This window comes from Chinchilla lanigera, unplaced genomic scaffold (genome assembly GCF_000276665.1).
Source record: "Chinchilla lanigera isolate Chin_1 unplaced genomic scaffold, ChiLan1.0 scaffold00001, whole genome shotgun sequence".
Classification (NCBI taxonomy): Eukaryota; Metazoa; Chordata; class Mammalia; order Rodentia; family Chinchillidae; genus Chinchilla; species Chinchilla lanigera.
In genome coordinates, this window is record NW_004955402.1 from 39,926,357 (window position 1) to 39,946,065 (window position 19,709).

At 38.9% G+C, this 19,709-nt stretch overlaps 1 protein-coding gene across 9 annotated transcripts in view; it reads right to left on the reverse strand.

The window, feature by feature from the left end:
• Tcf4 (transcription factor 4) overlaps positions 1-19,709 on the reverse strand; it is a gene marked incomplete at its 5' end in the record, with an annotated part of 330,556 nt that overhangs the window by 190,761 nt on the left and 120,086 nt on the right. For 4 of the 9 annotated variants that reach the window (XM_013510945.1, XM_013510949.1, XM_013510953.1 and 1 more), the window contains 1 exon segment: positions 6,110-6,208. In XM_013510945.1, coding sequence (XP_013366399.1) covers positions 6,110-6,208 — 99 coding nt within the window. 9 annotated transcript variants of the gene reach the window in all.

Below are 19,709 nucleotides of genomic sequence, written 5' to 3' on the forward strand. Positions count from 1 at the left end.
AGAAAGAAAGAAAGAAAGAAAGAAAGAAAGAAAGAAAGAAAGAAAGAAAGAACTGAACAAAGGCTTAACATTGTGAAGTTGCAGGACAGCAGTTTTAAACAATGTAAGAGCTGGGGAAGAAAAACTTTCGACTTTGAAGCCGTGCTACCTTTGGAGACTAATGTTGGCAAAACTGCATGATTAAACCATCCTGAGGTGCTGACTCAGAGGCGCCTTCGGAGACCTAAACAGAGTTGAATAAGGTGATCTATGAGCCACACTTTCACCATCACTGCCAGAGAGCCCAAGATACATTTTTCCATTTTTAAGCAAAGGGAAGAAGAGTCACAGAGAAAGAGAAGATGAAGGAAAACAAAGAGGAAGTTATGGAAAGAGGACAGGTAAGCTAAAATAAGCTGGAAGATACACATGCAGAAGGTTGTCCAAGAGAGGAAGAAAGGGTCCATTTTTTCTAAGACACAAGGAATGAAGCAGCTATTTGGAGCTTAGCTGTAGCTATTGTGAAATCAGCTACTGAAATCAAGGAACACATTACACAAAGATAACATCTCTCCTGAAATTCTAGAGGCCCTACTTCACTTTGTTACTATCTAAGGACTTTGCTTCTATCTAAGGACTTCGAGACCCGATCAGAGTAGAGGATTCTGACTAAGCAGCGAGGACCTAGAGTGAAGAACACTGTGGTGAGGGTTGAGAAGAGAAAAAGATGAGCTGCCCTGAGAGGTCACCCAAAGACACAGTAACTATAGAAACAAGAGAGTTACAGAAAGATGGAGCTGGGATGTCTCTGGAAGTTGATATTGTGACAGACCACAGGAAAGAGCAATTTAGAAACTTAGGCTTTACACACTTACAAATGAGAACCCTCCTCTCAAGTGCTGAGCAGACATTCGAATTTATTCATCCTGTTCATGAAGCCAGAGAGGAAGAAGTGAACTAAGATACAATGAAGATCCACTGTGTGTCAAACCTTGGGCTCAGCACTGCACCTACACAACCTTGTGAGTCTGGCCTTGTTATCCCTAGGTCCACACAAACAAGGAGACCATGGAGTTTCAGTAACTGAGCCAGGCTACAAACTCAGGTCTTTGTGAATATGGAAGCGGGGTATCCCAAAACGTGAACAAACAAATTAAATTAGCAATGTGTCCAAGAAATCCACTATTCCACTCACTCCTTCCAGTAATAATATGCAGTACTCCCAGTTCACATTTCATTTAGAGTCTGCAGACATTTCTGCAGATAATGCAACAGGTCCTGTATTCATCGGCATCGCTATTCTTACTGGAGGCTAATAATGACAAGGCTTGAGTCTGAGACTCTCAAATCATTCTCCTTGTGAAGCTGGTTTATAAAAACTACTATGGTTTAACACAGTGCTGAAATATATAAAAATGAAAGGGGGTGAACAGAGAGACAGAAAAATTAAAAGTACATAATCATTAGTGTATGCCTTAGACTCTGCTTTTTGTTTGCATGTCATTTTCATAACCTGCATTTATGTCTAACTCTTTTTAACTCTTGTCCCTACTTGACCAGGCCAAGGAAAGGCTAGTAAGGCTACATGCTGCAGAATCTGGCCAAACTGCTTGTAAATCCCACATGCATCACTAGTCAGGAATGTATCCTCAGTCTGGATTATTTTAACCTTTCTTTCCAGATTGTTTTAACCTTTTTGTCCATCATGTTCCTTGTAGGCAAAATGAGGATAAGTGCTTCTTACAAAAGAAAGCCCGAAGATGAACTAGGCAAATAATAGCGGTACTGGGTACACAGTACGAGCAAGACAAATAGTGACTATTGTTACCAGATAGGATAATATCGGTACATATTTATGGATATCAGTGATACACACTATGGACACTGTTTAGTATGTAGTGCTGACCCAGCATAGATTTACTTTGCTTTTATGCAGACAAGTAAGATTTATATTTGTAGTACAGATACAAAGCCTGGGACTTGATCAGGACCATTTTGAAACATACACCTTGAGGGCTGCAGACAGACTAGAGAGCCACAAGATGAAATGTCTTTCCAAATACATCCCACTGTGTGTGCGGCTGCTGCTGAGAGTCACATCTACACAAGAAGCACAAGGCACTTCCAACTGTAGATGTTTGTATTATACTAAAAGATAAAATACACTGTATCAGCTTGGTGGTTCCCAACCAAGGCTTTTCACTTTGGCTATTATGTTTTAGTTCCCAGCGAGGCTCCTTGGTTTTACAACCTCTTCCCTCCGCACCTTTCTCTCTGCTTGTGTTCTTTATGTGCCCAATCATCCATGTGCACGACGCTGACAGTCATTTCCTCTTCAGCTGTTACCCTGGAGTACTTTTCCAGTCCTTTATAGGCTAACACTTTACAGGCATAATTCCTACCCACTTGCAACTTTTATTCTAAAGGAAACAAAACAAATTAGCCTAAGATTGCCAGAGTGTAATATTTTTTCAAACGCTACTCACACACTGGATAGTTGCATTCAATGCTCTTACCATTCATAGACAGGGTAAATTTAAACAAATCATTCTTTATTCACTCGGCTCGATCATAGTCCTCCTACATCTATACAATGACTTCTAGCATCCTCTTTGTACTTTATTAATTCTATCAAAAAATTCACTAAATTTCTTGTTCAAAACAACTAATCTTGAGTGATAAGCAAATGTTTAGTTCCAACCACTATAGAGAATCTTTGGTGATAAAAAATGAGATTTCTATTTAGTAATATTGTTCAAATACTTCAAGGGATAATTCCGGTTATGATATGTGTTATAAAATCCAGAACATATGATAATCCATCCATACCAATCACCGCTCAAGTGTCTTCCCCTAGTGTTACAAGTAAGTCCTCTTTTCTTGGGTATTTATCTGGCAAACTTGAATTGAACTTCAGTGCTCTCCCTTGAAAGTGATATGCTTATGCTTACCCCAAGGTCTGACACAGAGTGAGTGATGGATAAAATCTATAGGCTCAAAAAAATGTATAGGTAAATCCCAACTTTCCCTGTAAATACATTGGGTCTATAAATATAATAACCCTATCAACAGTCTTCATCTCAAGACCAGATACGATTACAAAATTATTTTTATTAAATTGCCTTTGATTTGGTGCAGTGATAACTGCCAAATCCTGAATCTGTAACTATTTGGACTACACACACTTCTGGACCATATTCAGAACTACTAGCAACATGTTTATCCTTTGTCTGACCCCACTTGAATAAAAGTTCCACAAGGGCAGGCATTCTTTTCTGTCTTGTGTGCTAAACCTGACCCATACTGTGGGAACGCACATTTGCTGGAGGAATGATGGCTGCTGAACACGGCTCACAGGCCCCTCTTGAGAGGGCTCTCCCGTACCTGCAAAGCCCTTTGCTTGCATCTTTCCTTCTCCAGTGCTGGAAAGGAGATACAAAATCTTTTCCCTGACTTCTGGCCCTTGCAGACAAGGATCCATGCCTTGAAAATGCCTCCATTCCATCCCTGTGTTGGCTCTTTTGGCCTGGCTGCCACCCTGTGAGAGCTGGGATCTGAACTTCAATGTCAACTCCCCTGACTTCTATGCCACACCCTTCCTGATAGGAGCTCCCACAGGACCTTCCATCTCCCCTGCCTCTTTGCTACTTCCTGTGTGTCCTCCAAAGTACCTCCAAATATGTGGAGCCCCAGCACTAAGCTGAGCAAGTACTTGACACAAACTCTTCTGGCTCAGTAGGTATTTGAGGAGTGAAATTAATGAATTAATGAATGACCTAAATACTGAATGCTAATATGTGCCAGAAACAGTTATCTACATCCAAAGAAACCAACACTCAGTGTATAGTACACATCCACTACGCTTACAAAAGAATGTAATGTAAAATACAATCAAGCACCACGCTGTTGAGCCTTTCTACAAGTTACAGGTATTCTTGAACGATTCACAGTAGGAGATGCCATGAAATAAAAAGCTCCAGCAATCAAGACTGTATGGTCAGAAAAGAAGTTCATGGGTAAAGAGATGGTTACTAGACATCCTGAGGAACGGTTTTATGTGACGAACAATTTAATTATTTATTAAAATAAAAAGTTTTAACTCTGCAGAAAGGCTATGTTTTCAACCCTCAAAAATTATAAATAAAAGCAGGCTATCATATTTTTGATGGAAAATAGAATATACAAAGATATGTGAAAACTTTTCCTTTGGGGCCACATACTACAAAACGTACAGGACTCTTAAAATAAATTTCACCCTATATGTTCATTGTATTAAACTAATAACACAGAATTCAGTAGAAGCACTCAAGAAGTAAAATAGAAAATATGTGCAATCTTGGAGATGAAGGTCTATCAAGTAACTAGACCAGCATGTGAGCCAGGAGCCACCATAACACTGTTTCTCAGCAGCTTGGGCTCAGCTCTGTATCCGCAAAGTGATCGAAACATTACTTGCACATGAAAATCTCACATCGGACAGAAGCAGCTCTATGGGTCCAGAGGTGACAGAACGTATTAGGGAATATTCTTATTATCTGCATCACCATTTTACAGGTTAACAACAATAAAATTTCATACAGTCAAAATGCTATAACTTAATAGGTGTACAGCTAAAAATATTTTATTGTATAAAATAAGTCCTACAGCATAGCAGGAATAATATTAAAAAGTACAATGAAATCTCCCAAGTACTCAATAAAATCATACTTGCCTACAACCCATTTTGAAGACAATTTTATACCATCCTTAGTTAGATATCTCCCTCCCTGCTCCACATAAGGCAAAGCATCCCTCTTCAGGATCATTTAGTCTTAGCTACAAATTACAAGCAAAAAGAAAGGATGTTCTTTTTAAAGTATTTATGGTGCTAACTGTCCTCTAATTTGGCTTTTCTTTCCTCTAAATTAGTAAAACTCTGTCAACATTTTTTCCTTTAATATAGGAAAAATTATTACTGCCACAAATATATAATGTTTAATTGTGAATGAATCTACAATTAAAGTCTATCATTCACATCATTATTACAGATGCAAACCTTTAGGGCCATTTAGATTAAATCTATCAGTTTGATGAAGAATTAAAATAAAAAGTAGAGATAACTTTACCTTTCTTTTTCTTTCAGTGGAAATATGCAGATTTTGACATATTAAATATTACAGTTTTTTTACTTAGAAAAATTACTAATAGGTGGTACAAAAATATCTCCATGGTAAATAATTAGGTGCTAAGTAGGTGATGACTCACTTTTACTGAGTGAAAAAGAAATAGAAGGATTTAAAAATAAGTACTTAGTTCTAGAAAAATTAACAGTTTTGAAAACTAAAACAATTCTTTGAAGTAATTTGTAGGTCAGAGATTTGTGTTAAAATTACAGGTACCTGGATCCTAGCCAGGACCTCCAGAAGGGCCTCTACAGGTGTAGCCCAGGCACCTGTATTATGTGAAAGGCCCACAGGGAAGTCAGGTGTACATCAAGGTTCAAAAGCCCTAAGATGTGGTCACATTTCCTTATGGAACACAGGGGCCATGGCATCACATACGAAGAATGCCATTCATGAGATATACTCCTGTATTGAGTTATAAGCACATTAGGAAATCATGGGATAAAGTGAAACCTGTAGTATCAAAGCTTCTTTCGAGCATCCTCTGCCTTCTCATTTGTCCTATTAGCACTTGCAAGTAAGCCAATTTCAAAGACTTTTAGGATATGTTTATCATTTGCGCCATATTTCAGGATCTACAGTCTGGATTCACCCAAAAAATACTGACCAATCAGTGAGTCAATGAATGCCCTGGCAACAGTAAGACATAGTAAATTCTTAATAAACATTAAACACTGTATAGTGGGGTTACTCTAAAAGACTGAAAATTTGGGGGGAAAGATGCTTAGTTGTTCAGTGACCACTCGGTGTATTTTTTAAAACAGACTGGCTTACTTCCTTTACAGCCAAATTTTGATGAAGTTCAACTAATAACTAAATAAAAACAACCATTTTAAGAAACACAGTCACTGTGTTTCTTTTTCTTCTCGGCATCTTCTTCATTCACCTAAGTTCTTGAAGATTTGGGGGTAAACACCGCGATGCTTTAGGGTTTTATTACTTTCCTTCCCCCCCTCACCCTGCATCACCTGTTTCAGCATGATCCTGATTTCTTTTGTATTTCTTCTTTCTCCCCTGGGAAATTTCTGTGTCTCTCTGGCATCTGTACCCGTCCTCCTTTGTGAACACTGAAGTGAAAAATTCATTTATTTTTTAGCACTGTCTCCATTGCCTGTCAATAAATTATCCTTTCTATATCTGAGGCTTGACACTTTTCAGACCTCCTGTTCTTGAGGTGTTTTGAGAGAGCGAGCTCCTCAGTATTTACCAAGCTCTCATAGGTTACCTTTCTTTTTCCTCTCTTAATTTGGGAAGTTTTTTTTTGTTGTTGTTTTTTTTTTTCATTTTCTCAGCATCTCCCTGTAATCATGTGGTCTTGTTCTCTATAACACTTGATGTCAACTGTGCCTCTTTCTTAATAAATAATTGCTCTGTGCTCTTCAGCTTCCAATCCTGTTAGCCTGACAGTTGAAATTTTTTATGGTGTATTGTTTCCTCTACAGCCTAACTGTGGGGTATTTGCCTGTTGGATTGATCTATGTTCACGTCCATTTCCTCACTGGGGGCCTTTCCTTCACTTCTTGCTCCTTTTCCTCATACCCCATCATAGGATCTGACCATCAAAGACAACTGCTACATTGTGTTTCAAGGCACAGCAAAACAGTTCCACCTGCACATCCTGCATTTTTCAGTATTTCAATCAATGCCTCAGATCATATTTTCTATGGAAAGCATCATTCGATGACCAAATCTGGTGCAACAACCCATACATCCAAACTTCTGCATGTGTCCCAAATTTGCATAGCCAAATCAAGCTTCCTACCTATTTTTTCCCTTGTCTAGTTTGACCACACACTTGTAAAGCCTCTAGCTGGATCATCATCATGCTCTTAAAATACTCTCCCATTCTACACTTCCAATCACATCCTTTGTTTCAGATAAAACTTAATCAAGAGGGGTTTTATGTAAGTTTCCACTTGTACATAATGATAAATAGCTTAAGCTACATTCAGTACATTCACAATCATTATTTTTCTTTCTTCACCATATATGGATACATCATATTTTATCTACTTCATTATCTCCAACCATGATTACGTCCATATTCTACTGCTTCTTACTACCTGATAGGCAGAATTTAACTCCTTTTGAACTGTAATTTTTATAACCTTTAATTATCTGCCAGTATTAGCTTCTACTTGTAATGTCAAATGATGTCTTTATCTCCATATTTTAAAAAAAATAAGATTGAAAATCAAGCAGTTACATTCTAAGTATCAGGAAATGCTTCTGTTTTTTGAATAGTACTACCACATCCATCAAAATGCAGTAAACTGCATGTGATATGTGTATTAAAAATTATTTCTCCAAACAACCCAAAATAGAACAGCTTTTAAGTTATTTGTTAGATAACATCTACTAAATAAGAGTAAAAAGTAGAAAGATTTGGCTTCTTTCATGTGGAACTAACCAAAGGAGCCAAATAATAATACTGGGTAAAACGGCCACCAATAAGCCAAACTCTTCAGCAGGCCACAGCATGGCATTTGTGTGTGTGTGTGTGGTACCAGGAATCGAACTCCTGACCTCACGCTTGCCAGGCAGGTACTGTGCCACTGAGCTATATCCCCAGCCCCATAGTGTGTTTTTATGTGGTGCTCTTTTATCCAAAAAGAACACCATGATACCCATTTAAAACAAGAGAAAATCTGAACAAATAGAAAGTGACTTTTCTAGGATCACTAAGAAATCACAATGATCCAGTCCCATGCACTAATTGGTAATGCTTTTAAGCACCACATTTAACTGAATTTTCTCATAGCACTAATGTTCCTCCACTGACACAACTTAGCAGGCAATGTATTTACAAAACTATAATAGCCTTAAAAGAATTAACAATGAACAATGTACAAAATAGTCAATTACAGGCTTAAACTTTAAACAAGCACTTACAATGAAGATTAAAAAAAAAACTATCTTGGCTATTGGGTCATTTTCCAGGCTACTAACTGCTAAACCATGTGCAGAACGTGCTTCCAATTTAACCATCCAGATTTTCTAAAAAGGCAGATAGCTTTGCTCTGCAGGCAGACTCATGTTGATCTTGAATTTGATTTTTAAAACAAGGCAGTTTGAAAGAAAACCAAGAAGCTTTTTGCTACAGATTATCAGAAAATGAAAGAAAGGAAAATATGCTTTATTTTAAAGGTTTTAATTTGTCTATCAATAAAACAAAAAAACATAACCTTCCAATAAAAGGGCAGTAGTTGAATAAATTCTAAGGTCTTGCCAGTCTCTAAGAAGTATTAGTCACAAGTCTTAGCTCTTCTGAGACTTAGCATTAGCAATGGGAGCCAATGCAAAAAATAACACATGAGAAGTCAGAATGATTTTTGAAAGCTACAGAGAAAATCTGCATACTTCGTAACTAAGAAAGCCCCTCTCAAGTCTTACAAATAATTAGGTAAAGTGAAACCTGAAATTGCAGAATGGTGAGCTCCCATTTCTTGATGGCACCAGATCAAATCCCACATGTAAGTAAATGAGCAGAATAAAAGCTAGATCCACAAAATTACTTTTGTGTTTCCACAAATGCGCAAATAACTTTGTCATAGTTCAGAATGAAAACAAAGGAAGGCCTCTTCCTTTTTGGAACTCTAGGCTGTAACACAAGTCCTACACACTGGTAGGATGAACCAAGATGGATTAGCTTTTCACATGGACCATTCATATTCCTGTGGGCCTGACCCAACAGAGGAAGCTAAAGAACTGTTCTGCAGCAGGACATCTGCAAGTGTAAAGTGTGGGCTGCCGTACCTGATGAGTTGTCATAGGTAAGTTGTGACAACTTACCAAGAAAAAAACCTAACCGTGGCTCTGATCAACCTAGACCTGGTATGAGGTTGCAGCATTTGGTCTTAAAGCAGGTTGTTGGGTCCTAATCCACTTCCTTCCTCTGAGCATGCTTAGCTGTCTGGTTATGCCCCAAGTAAACCTTGTTCTTAACATTTCCCTGGGAGCTCACATGCTGCTCTCCCAAGGCCTTGTTTGCCACAGAATGATGCTGCTGAAAATCTGTCGTGAGTCTGATTTTGTCAGTTTTAATATTTAAAGGCATCTCCTGGCAAAGGGCTACCTACTATTAGCGTAAACCCAAATTTTCATATAACCTTTAACACCTGTAACTTGACAACTAACACATCTTATAAATTTCTGTCTTAAAATCAAATGCAGATGAAGGAACAAGTAGGACTTTTGTCCATGTAGTTTTAAGGTTTTTGTTATTGTTGTTTTAGCTATTTTTTATGAGGTCTAACAAAGTAGCCAGATCATTACATATATCCTATGTATGGCACAGTAAATTTGGTGAATGATAAAACATTTGCCTCTCCCCCCATTAGTAGAAAAACCATTTGTCCTAAGCATGCTGACAGTACAGGAAAGGTCTAACAACTATAGAAATACCAAGCACAGCTCCTCACACCCCATGCAGTAATAACGACAAGTAATTATCACACATTCTGGTATTCTAAGGGCTCTTCTAGGTATTACACGTGCATTGCCTGTTTTATTTCACCTGATAATCTTAACAGAAGGATTTGATTACTACCTTCAAGTACGTATTAGGAAGCCATGGCTCAGGGAAACTGACATAAATAAGGTCACACAAGCAGTAAAGGGATTTCAGTCCAAGACTGCATGATCCCATCCTGCTTCCGTGTCAACAGAGTGAAAATATGCAACTATGGCGCATCTACAGAACAAACCCAAAAAGGAGAAACCAGATAAGGATAAATGTAAAGTTCCATTCCACACAAGTAAATAGAAGCCCTAGTTGTATAGCAATTAATGTTAAAAAAAAAAAAAAAAGATTCTTATAGACCTCAAACTCAATGGTCAGTCAATGCTAAAACTTGAATGAATAAATGTACCCTTTGATTACATTAATATTAAAAATGAGAGCAAATCTAATAAAGAGCAAACCAATTTTGGAACATTAAGCTAAATCCTAGGAAGAGGGAAAAAGACCTACTAGAATACATGCATAGAATAATGACCAGGAGCACAAGGTGGGATTAAACCATGTTCTATGATATGCTGAATATTTTCCAGTAATGTTTTTGAAGAAAATGAGGACTTACGTCCTCAAAAATGTGTAAAAGCAAGCAACACATGACACTAGTTAGCCTCAGAGGAAAAAATTAATGCCTCAGACAGCTACAGAATTGAGAACTTTCTGGAAAATAGGGCTGTCAAAATGGAATAAACTGCCTCATCAGAAGGGCTGCCCTAACCTCATCAGTAGTTACCTCTCGAATGCAGGGAATGACCAAGCAGAAGAATGAATGCCAGTTGGGGAGCAATTCATTCATTCATTCACTCATCATAGTGTCACTGCTGGGTTAACCACTTTCCCACATGTTCAATCTAGAAGGATTTCTACACTGAAAGGAAGCTGATACAAAAAAATCAAAGAAATCAAAAAAAGCTCCAAATTCTAATCATTCTTAAGAATGCATGATATCTTGCCAAAATAGTGCCAAAATAAATGTATACTCTGAAACAAGGGGAAGGGGAAGCGAGTGAGTAGGGGGATGTTAGTAATAAATGATTACATATAACAATGAAAATGATTAGTGATTAAACAAGAACTAACCAGTTTTCTTGAAGATAGCATGTTGGTATGGGGAAAAAAGACAAGCTAGAGGAATTTTCAGTTTAAAACTGGTAAAGAGCAAAATCACTAATCAGAAAATAGGCTCACTTTTCTCTCTGGGTAGTTCATCCCATTCTAAAATTTTACTAATAAAAATGAGGTGTTGCATGCCAAATCTGCAATCTTATCCCAAAATCACAATTTTGCCTATCCACAAACATCTGAAAAATTCATCACACCCAAAGCATAATTTACCATCTTAATCCCCCCAAACTTACTTCTCTCATGTTCCCCATCTTAATGGATGGCACTGTCATTCAGCAAGAGGAAAATTATCAGGAACCAATGGTGACCCCTCCCTCACCAATCAGCTGCCAAGTCCAATCATTTCCATCGCTTTACTATCACTCAAATCCATAGCCTCTTCTTCATCCCCATTACTCTTGATTCAGTTCAATCTGTCATCATTTCCTCTTAAAATTGCTGTAATCACATCCTCACTAATCTAATATTTTAACTCTCAAGTTGCAAACTATCACAGTTGCTGAAGTGGTTGTCCTAAACCATGGATCAGATGTTTTTACAATATTTAAAACCAATCCTTGTTTAGTCTACCACATGTTTCAGGGAAAACTGACCTTCTTCCGCCTACCATATAGGCAACACCCTTCATTCTTCTGACAAGTTTCATTTTCCATCCCTTCTCCTGTGGAACTGTGCCTGGGCTTACAGAATTACTGTATTGCAGGCTCTCTGTTACAGCTTCCAGCTCCTGCAGCTCCACTGAAATATTTCTTTGTTCTTCATATCTAGACAGCTCTAACTCACTTTAAGACTCAGGTCAAGGGCTGGGTAGCTCAGCAGCACAGCGCCTGCCTGGTGAGCACAAGGTTGTGAGTTCGATTCCCGGTACGGAAAAAAGCCAAAAAAAAAAAAGACTCAGGTCACTCATCTGTAGCAGAATTCATCTTGACTGATCTGGTAACTATTCCTGCATCCCTTCTCTCTTGCATGTCTCGAGTCACAGGTTCAAATAACACTACAAAGTTTGCTTTCCCAGCTTCCTGGCAGCACTGCATAGATGTCTGTTGAAGATCTGGCTAACAAGTTGCTAGTAAAAGTTCTGGGTTTCTGGGAATGCTTTTCTTCTCCCATGGTGGAATGGAACAATGTAGGCATGGGTGCTACCCTAACCTCCCTTGTTCCTGTCATGAACTTAGGTGCTGTCTGGGGCTCATCAGCCATCTTGCAAGAAATACAAGGCAAGAGAAAAAGCTGAAGGCTGCAAATCAGTATGCTAAGAAGAACTCACTGAACCCATGTAGTCAACCTCCTGCCTCCTGACATCTCCTTAAACAAGAATGAAAAAATCTTTATCTGACTAACCTATTACCAGGTATTCGATTACAGCTCAACACAGATTCAATTGCTATTAGACTTCTGGGAATTCTTTCCATATTCTCTATAATGGAGACAGTGCAGGGATGGGTGAGGCCAGGAGCTTTAGAGCACAGCACATGCAGCTTTGAATCTGGACTCTGCAACTTACTGTCTGTGCCAAACAAGGTAGGGTAACCTCATCTCTCAGATCCTCAATTGCCTCCTCTGTAAAATGGAAATGACAAGGCCAAGGAAATTCTTTGTAAGAACTAAAAATTATGACATGTCTAAAGTACTCAGTAAATGCCTGGCACACACGTGGAAGCTGGTAGCTGGGTAGGGAGAAGTAATCTGGTAGCACTCTGAGTCCATGCTGATTATTTAGCTAGTGCCGGGAATTATAGTCATCTGATCTCTGATTCTTTCCTTAGAATGTGCTGAAGGAGAGAAAAGTGACATGCCGCTATGTCATACCTAACTAGAAACTTGTTTTTATCAGAAACTTTCCAGATGTATTTGTTGAATAAATGACTGGATGGACCAAAGACTAATTTGCATATTGAAGTTTATCACTTTGGTAAGGTTGACCTTATAGTACAATTCAATTTGTATCTTCTGGGGAGAGAAGCATACTAGCGATTAAATCCAGAGCTTAAGTACAGGAGTACATCTCTAGCCCTTTTTCAAAATTTTAAGACAAGGGCGTGTTAAGCAGCCCAAGCTGGGCTTGAATTTAAAATTTTCCTGCTTCAGCCTCCTGGAGTCCTGGGATTACAGGCATGCACCACCATGAAAAGCTTATATACATACTTTTAAAAAATACAAACACAAAAACCCACACAGATCTATTGACTGCAGATAGATTGATAACACGTTAATTTTACTGATCAAACACCCACTGAAACTTCTAAAGTAGTGAGATATCTTCTGTGCTTTCAAAAATATACAATTTGCCCTTTCCATTATGGCTGTCAAGAAGCACTTCCTCTCTGTCTGAAAATCAAGACAGCTAAGCCATGAAGTGTAAAATCCACGCACAATTCACCAAGCCAAAAACTGAACTTGGTATCTGTGTGTCATCATCTCTGCCCCTTCCAACTTAGTCCCTAGCAAAGGCTCTCTCTCTGAACACCTCCTTGTGCTGAAGTTATGAGATGAGCAACCAACACCCATTGGTGGGTGGGGGCATGATACTGAAATAGAGGTGAAGGTCACTTCTTTCACATGTTAACAGTCTCCAAATATTAGAATGCACCAAAATATCTTTTCAAAGCAGCGTTTTGACATTTCTACCATTTGTATGCTCAAATCCACACAAAATAATATTATTTAAGAATGTTCTTTAAATCTCACTACTAAAGTAGATCATCTCTTCCCAATGACTATGAGAAATACTACTTGATATAAAAATCAGTCTTCCTCCATCATGGAGATGTTTCACATGTACAGGAAGGATTTTCTTTTTCTGTGGAGAAGAATCTTTCCTCACTGCAAGGAAAGGTGGTGATCCTCTCCGATAAAACTTTAACAGGAGCTGAAATTTATATATTCTATTACAGCCTTACAAGCCTACACTAATTATTAATTACCCACCTAAGCGTACACTACTTTACACATCCTGCCCCTTAACTACAGCACTTGGAAAAGCCATTGTATGTTGCCTGGCTAATGCAGCATGTCCTGCACAGCTAAATCGCCTAGCAAATGCAAAGATTTTCCCATATGCACACTTTACAGTGGTAACACAGACCCTCTGCCTACAAAAACTGAAAGCATTTCCACAACTCCATTCCACCTTGAGGAGCACAGGGAACTTAGGGAGGGCATCTAGCTGTGGACAACAGCAGCAAAGGAAAGTCAATCTACAAAGCAGCTTTTCAAAAGCATCTGTGAGGAGCATTACTGTGTAGTTACAACTGTAGAGACGGTGATACTCTTACTCTGTTCCCTGAATATTTTACAGAAGTTACAAAGAGTGTCTTCTTTTTATGCTAGAGCAGGTGTGAACTCAATTCCACTCTTAAACTATATCAGCTCAGCTGAGAGAACAGCCATAAATTTTTATTACAGAACCAAATGGAACTCATGAGGGTAAGGGGCAAAATCTAATTAACTATTTAGACACCTTTAAAAGACTGTGAGACAGGGCTGCTTTCTTTGGTTTTATTTTTACTTGGGGTTCAAACGACACACAGAACTTGGCAATGAACGAAAAATATAATCCCACAAAAGTATGCATAATTAGTTTTATCTGAGGACACAAAAAATTGCAGAGAGATTTCCCCTCAACCACATCCCCATGAGTTAAGTCATGATAAAAGGAAACAGAGATTAAAATTTTAAAAAGTCTTGCACAAGATCACATAAAGACCACTTAGCAAACTACCATTTACTAGTTAGTTTTCCCATAACTGGCTAATAGAGACTGTCCACAGTAATCTGCCGAGATATTTAAAATATTTGTGATTACTGCATGTCAATTTCCAAAAAATATTTGTGACTCTTTTGGTAAATAAGGAAAAGGCAAATGTACACAATCAACAAAAAAAAAAAATCAAAAATATAAAGTATGTATGTAACTTTGTCAGGAAACCAACTGTTAAAAGTTCCAAAAACATGAGTAGTAGGTTCCTTTCCAATGATTCTGAAAGTTCTGAAGGAGACAGGGTCACTAATAAGTTTTCCTCCATGGTTTGGTATTGCTCAATTAAGTACAATCAGTTACACATAAAGAATTCATGCCGCATCCCAAGGATTCAGATTTGGCTACTGAACTGTTACGAGTACAACCTGGTCTGCACCGCCAAGGTGAGGGAAAGAAATTCAGGCTTGGTAATCTAGTAATTCTGGACACCAGGCAACCAAGCTGCAGATGAAAATATAAGACTAAAAAATCCTATTTTGTGATCAGAACACTCTAAAATTAGCTTTTTGTGAGTTTCTTTCACTCATTCTTCACTTCTTTTGTCTCCCTTCCACTAAATATTATCAGATATTACAAACTTTCTATTTTCAGTTTTAATATGGCCCATGAGGGGGTGGCATTTAATTAATCACTTTCCACATTCAGCCACATTTCACTATCTGATGCTCAAGTTTGCACAGCACTTTGCGGTATTTTCAAGCTTTAAATGCTGTATATTAAATACAAACAATGTAACCTACTATATTTTACACCAATGTACACCAATGTACAGTGATGCTTCCTTACATTTTTCCCGTTTCCAATAAACATGTGTCAAGGAATCTGAGAGTGATTAAAAAGCAAACATCAAGATGATGAAAACTGTTTGGTTGCTATTAATCTCAGAAATAAATTGAATTTAAACTCAGTGTATATGCCATATATTTTGTAACAGTTCCTAGGCCTGATGTTCTGCAAAAGGAAATGAAATGCAATCCATTAAATTCCTCTTTCTGTTCAAACATGATTCCTCTAGACTAAGAAATTCTTGAGAGTAGAGAGATTGAAAGAAAAAGGCCACACAGAGGCAGATTTCAATGCCAAACTTCTCCAGAGAAGGAAGAACTGAGAAAGAACAGACTCTCTGGGACATTCCTGAGAATATGGAAGACATTTGTAAAAGTAGCCTCTGATGAAAAGCATCATATTTAGTAGTGGCTCCATTATCCAAATTACGTACAACACAACCAAAGAATCTCAGTTCATTCCTGGGTCCCCTGGGCTAGCCATTAGGGGATCGCAGCTATAGGTAGGGAAGAAACATGAGAACACTGAAAGTGAAAAGAAAAACAGCTACAAGCAAATATTTCATACAAGAACACATCTGAACTCACCAAAGCTGCCCCTGAAGACGTACTTATTCTATGGGAATACTGCTTTTCCAGACAGGCTAAGAAAGAAACCTTTCCATTTGGTGTTGATGTTTACAGAACTGAGCACTCTACACTACCTGGCTCCTGCCTTCTGTTCTGATCTCATTAGAACACAAATGTATTTTTAAAATCACTATCACTCAAGACCAAAAGTCTCAATTTTTCAATTGACAGACAAAAGTGACAGGCTTCCCATGTGGGGATCTGCACTGCCGCAAGAGTCACGGAGCAGTACACATTGTTAGAAAGTACACGGAGCTGTCGAACTTCCCAGGATGATCCTGGGAGGAGCAGGCAAGGTTGGCATTTCTGTCCTCACCAGTGTAGTGAGTCAGGGCTCATAAGAAGTTTGCCCAAAGTCCCGTCAGCATGAAGCAGAAAAGCCAAGACTGCGGGGGAAATGGCCCGCGTAAGGTGCAACGCCAAGATGCCTCTTCGGATGCTCAGTGCTTAAAACTGAACTCCTCAGCTTCTTTGGCTTTAAGGGGAGGTAAAATGCAAAGCAAACAGTCCCATTTGTCTTAAAAGTCACTGGGGCACATGAGGGAGACACAACATTGGTGGATGTCAGGTTCACACACCAACGAACTATGCTGACATCATGCTCCCGGAGTCAGGGGCAGTGAGGGCCTTCACAAATACTGCCCTCAGTGCCCCACCCCTGGAGCAGCCCAGTAGGTACTGGTTAATGCTAGCACAGACGTAAGTGTCAAGGCTATGCAAAACTCAAACCACCTTCCTAATTAAAAACTTGGAACAAAAACTTTTCTACTAAATAAAAACAGCACTGTTTACTTCGCATCCTGTCTGCCTAGATGGTCCACACCGTGCCTAGGCTCTCATCCCCCTGACTCCTGCCACAAGACTGTTCAACAGGGCTGACAAACTTCTCACCAAAAGTTGGATCCAGCCCTCACTTTCACCCAGTCTTGGCTGCCACATCAAAGTAAATGTCTTAAAATGACTGCACTTCATCCTCTCTGTTAAAAATCCACATATACGACTACAGTAAATCAAATGGAGGGTTCTGTCGCCCCAGTCTGTGGCCGCTCTTATCTGAGTGCTCCGCAGTGGCACAGCAGCTGGCTGGAGGTGAGTGGCCCAGGAAGAAAGGGGTCTGTCACCTGTGGTGGCATGTCCTAGGACCTTGCTGCTGCAGGGGGCCAGGCTTGCTCTCAAGGATCATGACAACGTACAGTGAGATTGAGACCGGCCTCTGGCTTTGCCATAAACCACCAAAGGCAACAAGGTAAGGCTGATGATGGGAGCCCAAAGCCTGCTGCACGATCAAGGCATTCTGGACAGGCTGGCAGGGGTCAAGGCAGAGAGACCTAAGAGATGAATGCTGGGTAATGCAGACATGGAGTGGGTTATCTCTGACTGTTTACCTCCTTGCTCGAGCAATAAGCACCATGAAGACTCGGGCCTTGAAAGTGAACATGAAACAAGCCTGAGATGCTTTTTCCTCAGTCTGCTACTCGCATCCCTGCCCTTTCTCTGCCTTCCTCTTTGTAATACCTTTATATCTATTCCATGTCTTTGTCTTTCACTCTAATTTTGCCGGTCAGAATTTAAAATTAAGATATATCTTTTACATTTTGTTTATTGTAGAATAGTTCTTAATTTTTAAAAATATCCAATAAGGCCAGGTGTGGTGGCACACGCCTGTAATCCCAGTACTCGGGAGGCTGAGGCAGGAGGATCACTGTGAGTTCGAAACCAGCCTGGGCTACAAAGTGAGCTCAAGGCTAACCTGAACTGCACAGCAAGACCCTGTCTCAAAAAGACCCAAAAAAAAAAAAAAAAAAAACTATCCAATAAAAGGTTACATATTGTTTTCTTAAAAAAAATAGTAACCTGTGAATCAAACACTATACACGGATAAAGCCAATATAAAAGCCCCCCTCCCATCTCTCATCGGTTTGCACTGACCAGGCACCGGGCCGAAGACCCAACTGTACACACTGTCACCCAGCCTCTGTAGCCAGGTGACCCGGGACATGAGGGAGCCACAAACGGTGGGTGTCACAGACACTATTAAACTCTGCCCTCCCAAACTCAGCACCTGAAGCTGTGACAATCATCTGGAGATGAAGAGGGAAGGACAAAAGAGCCACCAACCCTGACATGGCTGAGCTGCAAACCAAGTCTAGCAGCGGCCACCAGACTGCTAGAAAAATTATTTTTAAACCACCACTGGTCAAATATTCTACTGCTCCAAGCAAAAGCATTCCTACCTGACCCAAACCGTTTTTTACTATTATGAGAATCCTAAATAATTTAATATTCTGAGAGTCAATAACTTTTCCTGTGAGAAATCTTCCTGTGGCATTTAGAAGACTCACATATCTGGTGTTTTGCTTTGTTTTGCTTTGTTTTTCAGTTTTCAAGTAATATTTTTCTGCTTATAAATTCTTCTAAATTCTATCACAACAGGTTTGGTAAGCAGCTCTGTTCTGACTACCTGACCGTCACAGCACTATCGTGCTTTAGCACAGGACAAGCACCAAAATGTAAAAGAAGCAAGATTAATGATAGAACAGAAATGGTCACTGACCAGACAAAGGGTAACTTTCATGTTCACTTTCACTTTGTTATCACTGATAACAAAGAAGTTATCTGAATATGGAGAACAATCAACTTTTTTTCAATAGCCTTTCAAAATATTATTGGCTTTATTTATTACCTCTTAAACATCAAATAATCTCTGGTGTGTGTATATACTGAAACCTGAAATCTACCACACTGTAATGTGAGCCATATCCCAACATTAGGAAAATATTCTGTAGAGTGAAGGACATAAAGCTGTAAAATGAAAATTGAATTTCTATATGGCTGACTTTGGTTTAGGTTTTCTTCCTAATGCAGTAAGATGTAGTCCAGATTTCAATTTATGGGCTTTTCATTCAGGGTTTAAACCCTACATATCTGATTCCATGATTTATTCATGTATTAAACCACTGAACCGCCATTTACTGAGGTCCTATAACTATGTAACAAACACAAGCTAGGCATACGCTTTTCTCCTGGAGATTCGGCCTACTAAATTACTATTTTATTCCAAATCCACGTCATTCATTAGAGATCTGGAATGACTTGATTTCCAGTTGAAATCAAGCTTTAAGAAATCAATTTGGAAAACATTTTTACCAAAGTTAGTTGAAAGTATTCACAAAGTAGAGATTAATGGATTAGAAGCAATAAAACAATTCTAAATATAAAATACAGTTTCAGGAAAAAATGGCATAACCAAAAGATCGATGGGTCATTAGATGAGGAAATGAACTCAGAGACCATTCAAAGGACCGGTCTGCTCTCAGTTTAAAGATGTGAAAACCAGCTGCCCTGGGACCCACTGGCAAGTACAGCAAAGCAATAGAAAACTTGGGCTTTCTGACTCTCTGGCTTATATAAACAGTCAGAATGTCTAAAATAATTTGTCATGACACTCAAAATAGTTGTATTTGTAGCATTTCAAGAAGAAGTCTTAACATACTAAAGCAAATTGAAGCTCTCACAAAGAAAGTAAAATCAAATAAGACATTTATTCAAGATTTCTCCATACAGAAATTCTGGTATCACATCATTAACTCAACACATAAGAGATGCTACTCAAATAACCTCAAGATAAAAAATTCCATCCACAACATAACAGGGTGAAGGGAGAAGCTCAGTGGTAGAGCCTAGCATGTCCAATGCCCTGGGTTTTATCCCAAGTGCAACAAAAGAAAACAGACACTAAAAGTGCACAACGC